The sequence below is a fragment of the Falco naumanni genome, chromosome 1 (assembly GCF_017639655.2).
Source record: "Falco naumanni isolate bFalNau1 chromosome 1, bFalNau1.pat, whole genome shotgun sequence".
NCBI classification, from domain to species: domain Eukaryota; kingdom Metazoa; phylum Chordata; class Aves; order Falconiformes; family Falconidae; genus Falco; species Falco naumanni.
This window is the reverse complement of record NC_054054.1, coordinates 95,449,475-95,462,366: the sequence shown is the minus strand read 5'-3', so window position 1 is coordinate 95,462,366 and position 12,892 is coordinate 95,449,475. Positions and strand designations below refer to the sequence as shown.

General features: G+C 45.7%; 1 protein-coding gene across 3 annotated transcripts; it reads right to left on the bottom strand.

Annotated features, from left to right (window-relative positions):
* Positions 1–2,360: 2,360 nt before the first annotated feature.
* Positions 2,361–12,488, bottom strand: VPS33A (VPS33A core subunit of CORVET and HOPS complexes). Of its 3 annotated transcripts, XM_040609735.1 has the most exons (13): positions 12,366–12,488; positions 12,223–12,288; positions 12,019–12,146; positions 11,348–11,537; positions 10,401–10,517; positions 9,570–9,744; positions 8,682–8,875; positions 6,771–6,897; positions 6,520–6,587; positions 5,743–5,880; positions 5,224–5,361; positions 4,894–5,062; positions 2,361–4,336 (listed from the first exon to the last, which is right to left on the bottom strand). In XM_040609735.1, the coding sequence occupies exons 1-13, from the start codon at positions 12,465–12,467 to the stop codon at positions 4,143–4,145; spliced, it is 1,806 nt and encodes a 601-aa protein (XP_040465669.1). In that variant the 5' UTR covers positions 12,468–12,488; the 3' UTR covers positions 2,361–4,142. The 3 variants fall into 3 exon arrangements, 1 of the variants encoding a protein (XP_040465669.1); XR_005830029.1 differs by lacking the exons at positions 2,361–4,336; positions 4,894–5,062; positions 5,224–5,361 and having other exon boundaries at positions 5,865–5,880; positions 6,767–6,897; XR_005830030.1 differs by lacking the exons at positions 2,361–4,336; positions 4,894–5,062; positions 5,224–5,361; positions 5,743–5,880; positions 6,520–6,587 and adding an exon at positions 7,404–7,522 and having other exon boundaries at positions 6,811–6,897.
* Between the last annotated feature and the right edge of the window lie 404 nt (positions 12,489–12,892).

Genomic DNA, 12,892 nt, shown 5'->3' with positions numbered 1-12,892 from the left:
AGTTAAAGCTGTGAAGACCTGTCTAAACATTCTATTACCTTTCCAATTTACATGTTTTTTTAATTTTGATCATAACTGTGCCTGATCAAAAGTAGCTATACTCTTGGTCAAGCACATAAAAGGAATTTTAAACCAGACTTATGATAAAGTTAACTTGGAAGGATTATTTATTTTCTAAACAGTCTAAAGCCAGCTAAAGTAAACTGAATTCCCATCTTGCTACTTAGAATATAAAGAGCTCTTGTGATAAAGAGTTCACTTTTTGGTCTTATTAAAGAGTTCTGAGCTTAGGCACATGTATACGTTACAGAAACTACTGCATTTTAAAACGAGCCATGGTTTCCCAGTTGTTCAAAGCATTGAAGTTTTCTATTTATAGGCTTTACATGATTTCTTGTTATCTAAAAAGATGTTAATAAAGAAATAAACTGCTTACCTAGGTAGATGATGGGCTCTACTTTGTAAAGTTCCTATTTCTCTCTAGTTTTGTTCTGCAGCTGCCCCTTGAATTTCTGGCTCCTAAATGGTTTGTGCTGTAGTTTGATCCCCTTCTGATCTGCTCGTCTGAGAGCCAGGAGTAATGAGGTTGTGTTTGCAGCCCACATGAGGACTAATGCACTAGGTGTGGTCAGGACCAGTTATTGTATGACATAGCGCCTTTGCGCTCTGTGCTGCACGGCAGTACAGAGCATGCCAAATAGCTCCCCTTCCCCAGAGCGCTTTTGTCAACAGTATTTCATGAGTTTAAGCACCGTGGCTTAAAGTTACCAGGTCAAAACCTGCATTTGTTTAAATGTGGGGGGTTTTCCTCTAACAAAGAGTTGTGCCATCTTACACTTCTTATTCTGCAGTTATCTGGAAGGCTTTTGTGCCTCTTGCTCATTCTCTGAGAACCCTGTGCTTCTGTGGGCCACTTGGGGAGGAGGGTGCTCACATACAGCTGGGCATCGTCCCAGATCGGTGGCACATTACAGGATGGAACTGTGCGGGCTCTTTTTTATCAGAAGAGAGTGAGCACTGAAGATAGTTTAGTTGGTGCACTGTCACTAGTTCACTGCTCTAGCTACACCCTTGCACATCCAAGAAGTCATCCCTACCTTTTAGCGAGTGAGCACTGTAACTCCTTCTGCAGCAAGGGGGTGGGGTGGAGAGAGGTAAGCTATATGTTTATTTTTAGCAAAACTGCTTTCTGATAATGCTATATGAAAAGTGAAAGTCCTTTGGGGTGGAGGTTAGGCAATGTTTTCTTTTTTTGCTTGTAAATCAGACAAATGCAGACAGCAGAGAGGAGGAATAGTATGTACTGCAAATCAAATCTCTTACCTACAAAGATATTATGATGTAGAAAATGGCCCCTTAATTTAATTAGGCTCTCTTGTTATCAAATTATTACCCACATGGTCAGCAAGGCCTTAGACAGAAGCAGAACATAATCAAGCTGCTCAGGAAGCCCGTTAAGTAGTAATTGCTCCTCCAGAGAATCGATCAACGTCAAGATGGCTTTTATTTTTTGTTGTTGGTGTTGGATAGTTCCAGGAAGAGACTTTGTTGAGGGTCCGCATGGCTTTAGCTTGCTGCTGGTGCAGGCTGCGGTCTGCCAAAAAATACACTGCATTGTTGATCAATCAGAGTTTGCCTAAGTATACAGCAAAAAGTATTTTCAAAATAAGTTTTGCCTCTAGTGTAACTAAAACCCACAGAAATTTGCTGGTCCAAGTGAAAGAGTAAGCAAGCTGTTGAACTGGTTCTTTGCACAGTTTCCTTTATTCATTTGTGGTGTAGTTTTTACAGGCCATAACCTGAGTTCACAAACTAGCCTGATCAGTGCTATTAACTTCCTTGTGATTAGTTCAAATTTTAAGATTAAAAAAAATGTATCTGGAAATTGCAATAATACAAAGACCCTCAAGGCCAAGCCAAGGGCACTCCCTAAGGATTGTGCTGAATCACATTATTTATTTTTCTCTGCACAGTAACATCTAATTTTTGATCCAGTGCTACTTCCATTTTCTTTTTAAATTCTGTGAAATTACCTACTTCACAGTGGAACTGTGGAAATAATGCAGAGCAAGGCAATCCACGTTTGCTCCTTGCATCATTGTCAAAGCTGCAGCATGTTTTGTTTTTGTAAGACAAATAGACAAGTTGCCCACCCACCTGGTCTCCAATCATTAAAAATGTACTTTTCTTTAGAAGTCAGGAAATCCTGTAAGTATTTCTGATGTAGTATGTTAAGTGGCAGAACAGAATGCAATTAGTGCATAAGCCTAAAGAAAAAACATCCAGATGTTAGAAAAATAGTTTCAACTTGTAATTCAGTTATCCTGGGGCACGGGGAGAAGGATACAGCTACCACAATGCAGGGGTTTATTTTATTTATTTTTGTATTCCAGAGAAAGAGAGTGTGAGCAAACACTTTCAATCAAAGATCAAATACAAATTTGCTTTATTCTAATAAGTAAACTGAAGTTAAACAGACAGAGGGGCTCTGTGAAGGGGCTGATTTGGCAGAACTCAACCTGGCAAAAAACCAAGAGACTGAAACCCACAGTCATAACGGCTTGGAAAAATAAAAGTTTTTTTGGGACATATTATGCATAATGCAGGATAACTAAGATCAGAAATGTTTGCAAAGAGAGTGATTTAAGGTGTGGGGTGGGTTTTAAGTTGTTCTTAAGAGTGAAATGCAGTGTGAAACAGAGTCCCCTGTGGTTGCTGTTGAAGCATGTGGGTATAGTGACAGTGAGCAGGCAAGGGGCTGAGGTGTAGCAGCACAGGCACAAGCCATGAGCCCTGGTCTGCCTTCCCAGCCTTTGGCACTTAGCAAGGCTGAGTCTTTTGGAGCCAGAAGCTGCCTCTTGCACACACTGGCTCAGCAACACCAAAGACCCAGCTATAAAGACCATGGAAAATTCCATTTTCTAAGTCTGAGCTCTACAACAGCTTGTGGCAGCAAGTACAATTTATAAACTGAACAGGGGGGTGAAAAAAGTGTCTGTTTCAAACCCACTGTTTACTAGGTCACTGACCTAGCTATTTTTGGCCTGAGTCTCACACGGGGAGTGTTTGTGTGTGTCTTCGAACACAAGCTCTTGCTTGACACACTGATGTAATTCATACTCTGGAGTAGCCTTCCAGAGTCAGGTGGGTGTACCTAGGACAAACAAGCCACCTCACACCAATCCCTTGAGAGGGTGATTGAATTTAAAGGTTCAACTGTCTCCCTCACACTCTGGATGCATTTGGTTGTATTAGTAGTCACTGCTGTTGACATGCATGTGGATAGTTTAAGGTTTAGCTGTTGCTGCAGGAAACCCAATGAATGCCTTGGCTAAAGCACACAGGACAGCGGACTTGTGTGGCCTACAGCTAACTAACTGTAACAGAGAGCTTGTTGGAGTACAGCACCTGCCAGTGCATTATTCTAGATGCCTGAGAGCCACAAAGTTTCTAAACCTAAAAAAGTTACTTCTTCCCCTTCACAGCAATTCTCTTTCCGTTGTACAATCAGATGCCAAGGATGTGAAAAAATTTAGCTACTGTGGCCTGGCCCTTGCTGCTGTCTGTTGATGTGAATGTGCTGGAGCTGGGGGAAGCACAGATTCGTTGGTTTTCACCAGAAAGATGAGCAGGAAACTGAACCCTGGGTACAGATCTCTGACAGAAACAGATCCAGTGCATTGATGGAATGTATCAGGCACCAGAGAGACAGACAGACTAGGAACACTGGTATGAAATCAGGAACAGAAAACATCCTGCCTCCTCAGCACCTGAGGAGGGTGAAAAGAAGTAATCACATCTCCCACTAAAATGAAACTGAGAGAAAGAAAAGAAGCAATTTGCCAAATAGAAGGACCAGGGCAAACCCCAACTCCCTCAGCGCTCATTTGCCATTTCAGACCACGAGCAGGGATCTCTCTTTCTTCCACTGTGTATTTCGTTTTTAGTGCCTTTCAGAACTGCTTGTCTACTAGGAAATTCCACAAACAGTCAGAACAAGTGCAGAGAGGGATGAGGGTAATTGCATGATGAGCTGGTCTTGGGAGAGCTTCTTTCACTGTCATATTTTGCTGACGTTCAAGCAGCCATGCCAGAAGACGTCGCACAGGGCCTCTCACTTTCACTGTCTCTCGCCACAAACCCTAGAAAGGGGCAGGCTCCAGTTTTTCCATCAAGGATTTAATCCAGCTTGTTCCATTGATGAGTTTTGTAGTGGCAATGACATATTCTGTGCCTCCATCTTCCATCTGGGACAGAAATCGCAGTGCAGCAATTTCTGCATACGTTACACCTCCCAGGAAGAACACCAGAGTGACTCGGTTCTCACCGTGTTGACCTGTGCATTCAGAGAAGTTTACAGGTTGTTTTAGTTTCATTTTTACACCTCCCATCCCTGTCAGTCAAACTCAAAATGTCCTAAAACTAAAGATCGCAGCTGAATTAGAGGAGAAACCTACTGGGTGGAATTCCAGACTGGGGCCCAGAAATGCAGACTCTACTCCCAGCTCTGGCGTCTCTTTGCAGCAAGTGCTTGTGCCTTCCCAGGCTTAATGCTAGGAGCGTGATGCTGACCTTCTTTCTAAAGTGTTACTTAATAAAATCACAGTGGAAGGTTAGGGTTTATTTTAGTACCCTGATGAAAAGTTAAACAAATGTACAACTCCACAGTGCACATGGTACTGTCCGTTAATGGAAGGCTGAATATGTGACTGAATGTTTTTAAAGAGGCCAGAAATCTCTCTGTAAAAATGGGTTAGGTAGATCTCCTACTGCAGTAGGACAGGGAGATAAGAAAGATGCTGGACTCTTCCAGCCCTCGTTTCAGTTTGCCTCATTCCAGCCTAACAGAGATGCATCTCCTTTTAAAGAATGGGAAAACAAAGCAATACTTACGCTTTTTCTGAAGGCCAGTAGGTAACTGCTGTCTCTCTTCAAAATGGGGACCTGGCAGCATCTTTAACACCTCCTCTATGCTCCGCCACCCTGGCCGAGCCAGTAGCTGTGCCAGGCGTACGCTCAGTGGAGCATAGCCACTGTACACATAGGAAATATCGTTTGGGTTCTGCAGGAGAGAGCAGAATGTAATCAGCAGGTGAGTGCTACTTCATGCTGCAAAACAGCACCAGAGAAATTTAAAAAAACCAACCAAAACAAAACGGTTTTCCTGCTGCACATAATTCTGTATTGTTAGATGTAATGTTCACTGCCGAGGCCCCTGTTTACCTGTTCGTTGACATCATCCATCCATAAGCGCAGGGTTTTTCTGATCGTTGGGTAGTTATTCCTACCACTTGTCTGAGGTTTCAGGAGTCCAGCCTTTTCTAAGTTGTTTAAGGTCAATACATGTTCATAGCCATAAGTCTGCAATAGGAAGAATTCACCTTTAATACCATGTCAATAATCCATGATCAGTGTTAAAAAAAAAAAAAAAAAGAAAAAGAAAAAGGCAAAGATGCTAGTTTAAAAAACTTTTTTGGTTAAGATCTATTTGGGGTTTAAATCACAATAGTAAAAGTGAACTGATATAAACCTCTCTGTATCTACATGTTGTAAATCATATATATGCACCTCCTAAGTCATTGCTAACAGCCTAAGCAGAAGCCCCAGCGCTCCAACTGTACACACTGGAAAGCAACACTACCCATGTATAAGATATGTCTGTCTCGAATGCAAGTGTTGTAGAGCTGAGGATTTAATGTGAATTTTCTCAGAAATTTGTTGATCCTAAAGTTACAGCCGCACCTGGAGAATCTCTCTTTTGTAATGGTCCAGAACCTTCTGCTTCAGTCCACTATTGCATACAGATTGCAAGCAAACAAGACGTAAGATCTTGATTAATGGATGTTTTTGAGCTATGCAGTCTTCAATGTAATTGTTAACCTATTAAAAAAAACCAACAAAACAACACAAGCTGTTATTTAAAGACCTGTTAAATGTCTAGAAGACCTGGAAAGAAAGATCTAGTTTTGCCTAGTATCTCCAGCACAGCAAGAAAGAGGGTGCAGCTGCTCTCCAGGCAGCTCAAGACCACCTGTAAGACAGTGATCCAGCACTGGTTCCACCCAGCGTTTTTCTAAAGCATGTGGGTTCCACAGCCAGTACCTAAACTTTGTCTGAAGGACTGAAAAAATTCTGATGATGGTGTTCAATCTTTCACTGATCCCTCCCAGCACATAGTGCCCCTGTACAAGTCAAAACATCCCAGCTGTATATGGACAATGAGAGGTAACCAGAGCCCAGCAAAGCACACAGTACACCACCACCTCCCAGTACATTCAGTGACCTGAATTCAGTGATCACTACAATCCAGTGATTTCAGCATCACTGGAATAATACTGCAGATGTGCAAGGAGACTCGTGAGAATTCACAGCCTTGACACTGGAAGGAGACAGACATCACCTATATGAGATGTTTCCTCTCTCTCTCTCAAAAAAACAAACAAATGGAAAAAACCCCAGAGAAATATGCTGGAGTTTTTTTTAAGACATGAGAGTCACTAACTGTCATTATCTACTTACCTTGTCTGTGTCTATTCCAGACATGAACTCTTGTTCCACTGTTAAATTATCAAAGAAATCTTCAGATGCTTTGGGAAAAGAATGAAAATCAATACAATAGCAACTGACAGCTACATTTTTCTACATTTAACATTTCAGCAGAGATGCACTGGATGGAGCAAAGCCAATTTTTGCCAAGCTGAATGATGTCCATCCAGCTGTCTTGCATCTTGCTGTATTTAAATTAGTCAGCCTATTGAACACGTACTCACTGGTGATATCTTTGATGAGCTCTGCAATGGAGGTGTGGTTTGCTAGAGAACTTCTTGCTGCCTGCATGTGTGGCAACTGTGAGACAAACTGCTTAATCTCTCCAACGGTTTTCGCGTGGTGTCTTTCCTAAAGAAATCCGTTGCTTAGGTTAGGTCCTGCTCAGATGAATAACACCAACCTGATTATTTTATTGTGAGAAAGTTTTTTGCTGTACTCACTGCAACAGCAGATACCATTAGAGATATGCAACCTTTTAGGCAAAAGACTTCAAATGCTTATGCTAAAGTCACAGCATTACCTGCAACAGCACTTTGATCAATAGAAGAGGCAGGATGTAATAGAACAGGATCATTAGACTGGGTTTTTTCCATTGTACCAGTATTGCCAATCGCTTTTCTCCACCTTTGTCTGACTTCAGCCATCATGATCTGCTCCTCAGTTTCCCTACCAGCAAAACTACCTTTTCCATGCAAAGATGAATTACTTTCCCAGCTGCCAGTAAACACAGAGCTCAAGGCAAACGCAGTCAGAGACGGGGGACACTTCCCTTCAAAGCAGTAGTGAAAGGTGCTGAGGAACTGGGCTGGTGGGGCCTGCGTCCCTCGCAAGCAGAAGGCTGCCATTCACTGTACCTGGCTGTAACAACGGCCCAGGTTTTGAGCAAGGATCTGATGAAGCATAATGCGGACTCCAGCTTTCAGAGCAGTCCAGAGGTCTGTATTTCATTTGCGCTACTTGCCTCTTGCTGTAACTTGGAATAAAAATAATAATTTGACTCATGTGAAGGATTTAAACGGGCAAGTGCTGGCAGGAGAGTGATAATCAATGATGAAACCTGCAATTTAATAAGGCCTCTGCTGCCAATCCGCTGCTGTTTCATTATCACCTATTATCTCTGACAATTTCTTAGATTTCCTTTTTTTTTTTCTTTCCTTTAACAACCAGTATGAATAATCCATCTTTAGCACTTTCAGCACTAATATTGCAGTAATAGATATGTACTAGGAGATGAGGCTGAGCACACAGTATTTTGGTTAAGGTACTGCTACCTCCTCTTAAATGTGGCACCAGTGAAGAGGCAAAGAAAAAACGAAGGAAATACAATCAATGTGACAAGTTCTCTTGAGAATCACCATGAAGTGTGAAAGCAGAGACATGGGATCTCACTTTCTTTATGAATCAACAGGATGTTTTCAAACAAAACCACAAACATACCCCGCAACACTCTCCAGCTTTGTCTAAGGTGACACATGAGCATGAATTTACAGCTCAAACCTCCTGTAAGACAACGGTCTTTTTCACATTCCTATTGTTTTTTATGCCAGTTATACTCTGTGAACGTACACTTTGCAGTTTCAGTTCTTAAAGCCTTTTCTCTGCATCCTCAGTGAATACAAAGGGAAAAAGACCCTGGAACCAAGCTCACAGGTAACAATAGTGACAAAGTGGAATTGATCAGTAGCTAAAATTAACCTTTGGCCTCTTGCAGAGGGAAACAGCACTTGACTGTTCTGCAGACTGAAGAAAGTTATTCCCATTATGGGAACTACAGGCTCACACAGCAGAAATGTGGTTAGGCTAGCTCCGAGCCAAGCTTTTAACAGTGAGGATAGGAAAACCTCCGCAACAGAGGTGTGGGGAGAAGCAAAGAGAGGATCTGCAGTACTACAGGATTCTTAAGAGGAGATTTGACCAACACCTACTCAGAACAGTGAAAGTGGAGCTAATCTCATCCCAGAGCAGGGGAACAGACTGGAGTGGCTTCTGAAGACTACCTGGTTTTTCTGTCTAGGGGATTACTCCATGGCAACAGCTCGAGCTGCCAGTCACAACAGCCCGGCTGAATGCAGACTGCGACTTAACTGATGGCAAGAATGCCCAAGGGATGCACAGTTGGATACGGGCCTCACCTCAAAGGCTGCTGAGATGATCTTGGCTTTCTTGCTTAGCACTGACCCCACAGCATTGAAGTTCTTGTCTCGGATTTCAGCATACAGCTCTTCAGCAGAGTTCAGCTGGAGCTTCTTGGGTTCTGTGGGGAGATCCTTCCCACCCTCGCCCTGCTTCTTTGGGGCAAACTTCTCAGGAGGGAGTTTCACATAAGCTGAAATGCAGAGAAATAGTCCTTATAAGTACTGGAACTTCACCACCAGAAGTTAAGCAGGCTGTGGAAACGTGTCCCTTGAGCTGGAAACAATTCTGAGCAGCAAAGCAAATACAAATGCCCAGACAACTCAGTATGTGTTAGTTAAGGAGAGTCTCCTCGTACTCACCCAGGGACCTATACAAACATACGTGATCAGAACCCCAGTGTTAGCCACCCTGCTTTCAAAGAGGTTTGGAGACGGGATTCCGGCCAGTCTTCAGTACAGCAGGAAGGATTAAAATCCATAAATGCCTCTCTGGAGTTTTCCTTACTACCTGCTGAAGAGCAGGAGAAAGCTCTGAATAGCCTTTCACAAACTGTTCCCATCCCCTTGGCGCGGCACATGAGCCAGCCAGGCTGGAGGGTGAAAGCACACACTAACAGTTCTACTCCCACACCATATGTTCTGTGTCACTGTGTCTGCACCCGGCTGACATCCAAACTACACCCATTCAAAAAGCATGCACTGTACTCCGCTCCCTATTCTAGGCAAAAAGAGAGCCAGAGCTGGTCTTGGGACTGGACCATCCCTGCACTAAGTTCAGGTGACCGGCTCCCACATCACAGTCATTTAGTGAAGCAAAAACCCACCTGACACACTGCAACCTGCTCCAGCATGCCAGAGGGCTCCCCCTTACCCAGCAATACTCACTGTTCTGAATTCCATAGATTTCATCTATCAGCCCTTCATATGTCAGCTGCGTAGCTAATGGCGTCAGCAGATCAACATTGCGGTCCAGCAACAAGAGCGTATCAAAGACGGGAAATATCGAGTTCTGGCTTCCAGGGAACTCACGCTTCATCCTGATCATCATGTTAGCCACGTGCTGAAAATAAATCACATTGGTCTGGTTATGGTGCCTACAAGTACATGCACCTGCAAATGGGCTGCATAATGTGTGAAGGAAGAGAATGGCAAGAGGTACAAATGGGCTGACAGATGGCAGCAGAATGAGGCAAAGAAAAAGTCCTTTTCTGCTGCTCTCTGCAGTTTAGCAAGGCAGTGACTGTGCCCAAAGCACTGGGTTCATCTCAAACTGCTCCCTCATTACAAAAGGTACCAATTAAACTGTAGGTTAATCAGAGAGAAAAGGGTGAGTTATAGGAAGACATGAAAAACCTAAGGCATGAACAGTAGGTTATGCATTTCCCAATTGATTCAGCCCTTTTGCTACCAACAGAGCAGCTAAGTGTTAAAACTCCACAGAAAGAACAACTGCTGAAAACACGAAGGCTGTGTACCTATAAGCAAAAAGCACATGAAATCAGACAAATCCTCCTGACAGGAAGCCTTATGGAACAGCAAAGCTCATTCTTTTGGCCAGAGATGACAAAGACCTGATGGCCATGACCCTGAAATTCTAATATGACAAGAAGGGTCCATGACTGGATTCAAAAAACCCACAGGTGCATTTAACCAAACACTCCTTAAGGCAGTTACAAAGAACAAGATGCATTTTTTCAGCAACAGCATTCGCCTCACCCGGGCACACTCGCCCTTCCCAAAAATCTGCGGGATGGTTCCGTAGAGAGCCTGCAGCGTCATCAGCCCCTTTGCCGCATGGTACAGACTTGTCTGGTCACTCTCCAGGTAACATTCCTAAAAACCAAGAAGGATTCCCAATGGGAGGTGTCGATTTGGCACAGCTGCTTCCGCAGCAGAATGTGGTCCATGTGAACAGTTCAGAGGAGACATATGCCAGGGAAACAACTACGGCTGTTGGCAAATACACATCTTATCTGTGCTGCTGCTGTATTAAAGCATTTGATCGGACCAGCCACTAATATTTTTTAACTCCACACACTACTCCCAGTTTGATGGGGAGAAGTGAGAGAGCCAGAAAGTGACTGCGAAAAGCCTCTCCCTCTAATTAGGCTAATCGGAGCGCACAACACCTCATCGTAGCTGCGACAAGCAGCTGCAAGCCCTGACGCGTCCTCTGGGCTACATTTAATAAGGCAGAGATGGCCAAAGCAGCTCTCAAACCTTTCTGTCCCGACACAGCACTCTGAGAAGAGGATACACTGCTGGTATGTGCCAGCTGTTAATTCTCAGTGCAGCTTAGCGTGCAGGATTAACCATTGTACACGGCTCTTTGGCTGTGTGTCGGCAACAAACTGCACTGGCTCTTTGTAATGACTAAATATTTTAAGCCTCACGAATACTCGATCTGTGAAGATAACAGCAGCAGTTAGAGCTGGAGGAGCTGGGGTGCAGCTTGGTGCAGTTTCCCTTCAGCGTTTAGTCAGAAAACAGCCAGAGAAGTTCAGGCTCAGTTCAGCGCTTGGGATCAAGCCACGTCTGCTCTGCAGGGCCCTTCCCTGCTGTGCAGGGCACCCACAAACCCTCCGAGAGCCTCTGTTCCAAACACCAGCAGCTGACAACAAAAACACCGAGCATTTCTCCTCGAAGAGGAGCCGAGTGCTTACCTTGAACGCACTTTCAGACTCCATGGAGAGCAGGTCTCCGTCGAAGGGTATCAAGTCCAGGCTGTACTGCTCTCGGTGGATGAAGGACCCCAGCACACCCTGCTCCTTCAACCACTGCTCGCACAGCAGGCTGCGGCGCGGCACGAAGAGGATGTGGAAGTCCCTCTGGGGAGAACGGCCTCTGTCCTCCCTGGAAGAGTCACAGGCAGGAGCACAGCAAAGGGTAACTGGGCTGCATGGGTGACCAGTGCAGGCAGCGGGCTGGGAGCACTGAATTCCAATGAAATGGGAATGCTGCACTTGGTTGTTATTACCAACTTTGTATTTCAGAATGGGTTTTGCCCAGCCAATTTCACAGCCACAGGGTGTTCACAGCCACAGGACAGGTGCTGTGACACCAGGGCGAGGCGACTCGGTTTCCCTGCGGTTCTGCAGGAAGGTTTTCCCTGCAGTTCCATACAGGAGGGCTGCTCAAAGCATGACTCGTGCCACCTAATTAGAAGGAACACAGGCGTGTGCCCTCAAGTGACCCCCCCCCCCCCTTCCCAAGGCATCTCCCACCCTGACTGCAGCCCACCGGTGGTGACAAACCACGTGGCACTTCCAGGCCAGACCTGTCCCCTCTCTGCGGTGGGGGCCCAGGGGACGGAGACCCCCGGGGCAGAGCACACCTGAGCACGTTGTCCGTGATGATGTCCATCAGCTCCAGCTTGGGCCTGACGAAGAAGATGATGTTCTTGACATCTGCCTGCGGCAGGCGGCCCGGCTTGAGCGTGAACATCTTCTCCACCTCATGTTCCTAGGTGGACACGGCGCTCAGCGCCCGGACACGACGCCCCCCCCCCCCCTTCCCCAGCGCCCCCCGCCGCGCCCACCTTCAGCAGCGAGTACTGCGCGATCAACCCGAAGGGCCCGGTCAGCGACTCGTCCCACACGATAGCCTGCGGGAAGGGGCAGAAGGGTCAGGCCCGAAGCCCGCCGCTGCCCCCCCGGGACCCCCCTCGCCCCCGCCGCTCACCTTGGAGCCCGCGCACTTATCGAGGAACTCGCGCAGCTCCCTGCGCCCCGCTTCGCGCAGCGCCGTCAGGTTAACGCGCCCCGAGCTGAGATGCGCCGCCATCACCACCCGCCGTCTCACGTGACCCCCACCACGTGACCCCGCCCCCTGCCACAGCGCCCCCTGGCGGCCTGAGCGTCCCCCCACCCCCTTGATCCATCTCCTTACCCTGCAGCCACAGGGCAACATTCCCAACGGGACACAAGCGCATGGAAGAACACACACCTTTTTTTTTTTTTTTTTTTCCAAAATAGAACTTTAATATATATATGCATATATACACACACACTATATAGAAGCGGAAAGAATGAAAAAAACCCCGAGATGTCCCACAAACAGTTTTAGGTATGCACAACACCCGGGTTTCTACCCCACCCCCACCCCCCGCAGCAGCTCCCCTTCTTCTTACCTGCCTGTGAGTTCACGTTTCACACCGACATCAAACCACAACCCAGAGCTCATGTTTGCTGAACAAAATCAATCGCAAC